The sequence below is a fragment of the Cystoisospora suis genome (assembly GCF_002600585.1).
Source record: "Cystoisospora suis strain Wien I chromosome Unknown contig_4522, whole genome shotgun sequence".
Taxonomy (NCBI): domain Eukaryota; phylum Apicomplexa; class Conoidasida; order Eucoccidiorida; family Sarcocystidae; genus Cystoisospora; species Cystoisospora suis.
The window spans coordinates 1-3,920 of record NW_027157314.1 but is presented as its reverse complement, the minus strand read 5'-3'; the positions used below and the strand labels follow the sequence as shown (position 1 = coordinate 3,920).

Here is a 3,920-nt window from a genome sequence, read left to right as displayed (position 1 = left end):
CATCTGTCTGTCTCCACCCCGTCCGTCTCCTCCTGTCTCGCGGCTCTCTGTCTATGGATGATTCATCATCTCTCTGTCTCTGTCTCTTCTTCATCTGACGGCCCATACACATAGTAGTCCCATCTAGAAAATTGTATAGATGAACAGATAGAGATAGATCTGTTAGAAAGACGTGTAGATACAGAGATATATAAACATACATTCGACCATATCTCCTTCCTTTTCTCCTTCCGTTTGTCCATATTTTCTTCTTTCTTTCTGCTGTCTTCCGGTTTCTTCACTTTTTTCTTCCTGTATCGAACTTCTTCGCCGTTTCTCTTACGTCTTCCTCTTATATGTATGTAGGTAGATAGATATTGTTAGATACAGATTCTTTCGTCGTTCCAGATCCTCTTCTTCGTTTTGATCTTGGTTTATCATTTTCTTACTTCTTCCTTCTTGATAGGTTGTCTGGCGTGTCGCGAGTGTGTCTGTCTGATGGATAGAGGAATGGATCACATCTGTCTTCTTTTTTCTTTCTTTCTTTTTCTCATTCTCTTTCTTCGTCTCCCCTCCCGCTCGTACGTAGCCTTTCGCGTAACTTCTCTAACTCTTCTTCCTACTGCTTTCGCTTCTGTTAACGGCGGCTTGCCTCCACACTAATCGTAAGAACAGTAACTGCGAAGGAATGAACGAACGACCGGTTCTCACTTGCTCCCCACGGCTTCTACTGCAATCAGGATTAGAAAAGATATTTCTCTTTCTCTACTTCTTCTGGTTAGCTAGTCTTTCTCTTAACGGCGACGAAGCGCCTTCAGTCTCCTTTGTTGTGACTGCTGGTGGTGACTTGAACGAATGCCCTCCCTCCCCGGCGCCTTCGCCATCCATCCCCCCGCAATCACCTCTCACTCTCTCATCAATCGAGTCGTCCATTCGGTCACTACTCTCAAGGACACCTTCACTACCACCCGGGGGGGGGGGAGGACAGGAAAGGAAGGAGGAACCTCTTCTTTCTACATCAAGCGGATGGATTTCAAAACGACGGCATCATCACACTATAGCGGCAATTGTCAGAACGTCATTTCAACGAGCCTTACGGCGCAGCGTTGTTTGAAACATCGGCAGACCCTATCAGAATCATTATCATCTTCGACTTCATGTAGTCCTCTGATCTTTCCTTTCTTTTCTCACTTGCCTTCTCCCTTGTCTTTCATCGAAGAACAGCAACGAACCGACCAGGGCACAGCCTCCGACGAGGCGGGCCACTTGCCAGTGTTTCGTCAAGAGATACATAATCTGGTCCGCCTGGCATAAGGACCATCTCTGCTGTTGATTAGCAGTGGTTGTAAGGAGTCTGTTCTTTAAGAAAAAAAACACGAGCTCTCTGGCTCCCTTTCCTGTCGGTTCAGCATCATCTTTTTTCAGATGGACGCTTACGTTCTTATTGACGTCGGTCACTGCAGTAGTCTTCAGGTCGCCCATGATGTTGCGGTGTATCACAGGCGGCATTTGGTCGTGGTCGTTTTAGGCGACGACGTTCCTTTACAGGCGCATCGAAATGCGTAGAACAGAAAAAACAGGAATAGATCCTAATCTTCACCTAGTTATGTGTGTTGACGGAAGAGTAAGAGGCTGTCGCTCATTTTTCCTCCAGGTCGATTCCTCGCGGGCTTGTCTTGACTTTGCAAGCGGAAAGGACAGCGTGTCTTAGGTTAGCTTTCCAAGTCGTTTATTTCTCATTCGCAAAGACTATGATGTGGAAGCCGGCTTAACTCTTTGTTGCTTCAGACACTTGACCCAGTGAAAACTACGTGAACAACCCTAGTCAGTGAATGCAGGAACTCTACAGAAACACAATTACCAGATGCTGCTGCGGTAGCCATCTTGCGAAAATGTGTCTCGGGCGAAATCTCGGAGGGAAGCCAATCACGCGTACGGCCAGCGTCCGTTAGAGCGGTTTCTCCTTTTTGTATTTGAAGAAGAGAGACCTCGTTCCTTGAAAACAAAGAGAAAGCAGTCTCTAAGTCGCTACCAAGCCCCGGGCCAGTTCCCTAGACCAAACCGCTCGCATGGCAGGTGCCACCTTGCCTTCCTTTTCTTCATCCAGCTTTCTCATCAGACGGACATTTGGGGGTAACAAGCCGGCAAGTAGAGCCTGTTTGTCAGGAATAGACCTGCGATGTGTGCTGCCCCGCACCCTACGGTCGCAACACTGCGCGCGGGTCCGCAGTGCTCCGGGTCGCTACAGTGGCCGTCCTGTTGATCCCAATAGACACACTATAGTGAAACTACCGTGAAAAGGAGACTTATTACAAAGTTTGTAAACTATGGGACGGCCCGAGCTCCGCCTTCGCCCGGGGCGATCGCTGGCTTCCCGCGAGGGGTTGCGGTCTCGCATTTGCCGGCGTTTTCGGCAAATGTCGCTACGCTCGGGCGGAATGGGATAGAGCGGTCATGGGCACTTCCCCCGGCCGGTACTTCTCCCTCAATCCTCAAAATAGAGAGAAACGTACTAATAATGTGTCCGCTCCGCTCCCTTACCGCCGCCGCCCAACAACCCCCGCCCCGTCGGACGGTCCAGCGCCTCCCCGCGGCCACCGCCCGCGCGGCCGCGGGCGCCCCTACTATCGGCCGACTGCCGAATATTGGCCGCCGCCGAATGAGCGCGGTGGCTTCTGCGAATGCCGCCGGCTACTCTATTGCATTAGCGGTTATTAGCCGGCTCGAGTTGCTCCTCCCGGGCGTGCCATCCTCCCCCCGGCTCAAGCTAATGAAATCCCCGTCGTGCGGTCGCTCCTAGGCCCCACGCCTCCTCCACCGCTCGCGATCGGCGGCTCGCTGTCTGACGGAGCCCATACTCCGTAGCGATCGTCGTGCACTGAGATCCATCGACCTGTTCTCGCAGAGGGCCTTGTTCTGGTGTTGGTACACAACTCAATGGTCCCTCACCTGTCGTCCGGTCCTCTACGGCCCTCACGGGAGAACAGGTATCCCTATGAGGGGAAGCCGCGGTAACGTTGCTATCACTCGGCGGCTGTACCCCCCGTAACACTCCAGTATCCGTCGTCGAGACGCCACTGGGGCTCCCGCCTAGAAGAGCCCTACGTTCGGGCGCCCTATCGTGGTACGGAGTGCAGTTCCCTGGGCGCACTCGAGGAGAAGGCCAGTTTGCCCCCGCTTCTTCGGGAAGATTCAGGAGCTTGAGCTGATCTCGAGTCACCAATTTCTCCAGTCTAGCGCAGACATCGCACACTCTATAGGTCTTATTGTTACTGAACCGCTCAAGTACGACCGATGGTCCCGCCCACCTGGGCGCTAGCTTGGCGGGGTACTGTCCTGCATCCGCGGCGCTCAGTCGAACATCTACTATCGCACCCGGGGGCAAAAGTGACTTAGAGGCTCCGCGGAAGTTTCGCTGTCGTTGTTCCTCTTGCGCGTGGGCTTCATAGACGTGTACCCTTGCCCGCCATAGTCTCTCCACCCAGGCAAGAGGAGTCGGATCCAGCCTTGGCGCGTCCAGGTACCTCTGTACGTGTCACCGGCTTTTCCCCTTTCTTTCTCGAGCAAGAGAAAGAAAGGGGAAAACTCGGTGACACTATGCGCGGTCGAATTATGGGCCAAGGCGACGGCTTGGAGGTGCCTGTCCCAGTCTTTGCCGTCCTCATCAACTAGCGCACCAAGCGCCTTCTTTAGAGTGCGCATGAAACTCTCCACCACCGAGTTTGTAGCGCCGGCGATGCGCCTCCGCGCACGCGGCGTACAGCCTGTGTTGTATGTCATACATGCCTTGTAGGACCCCGACGCTTTTGCGGGCAGTGGGCTTGAGAGTGTATGACGATGTGTAGGATAGTGCGCGAACCGCCCGGGCAACCTGTGGGGTCGGGGCGGAAGAACAGAACTATGTTTCTCAGTCCTTGTTGGAGCACCGGCCGTTACACATG

General features: G+C 53.2%; 2 protein-coding genes across 2 annotated transcripts; both read left to right on the top strand.

The window, feature by feature from the left end:
* On the top strand, window positions 1-501 carry CSUI_008200 (uncharacterized protein; the record flags this gene model as incomplete). The annotated part of the gene is made up of 1 exon (XM_068068336.1): window positions 1-501. A coding segment is annotated over one exon (98 nt), but the record flags the coding sequence as incomplete, so codon positions are not given.
* A 2,176-nt stretch (window positions 502-2,677) lies between these two features.
* CSUI_008199 (uncharacterized protein) lies at window positions 2,678-3,178 on the top strand (the record flags this gene model as incomplete). The annotated part of the gene is made up of 1 exon (XM_068068335.1): window positions 2,678-3,178. A coding segment is annotated over one exon (102 nt), but the record flags the coding sequence as incomplete, so codon positions are not given.
* Between the last annotated feature and the right edge of the window lie 742 nt (window positions 3,179-3,920).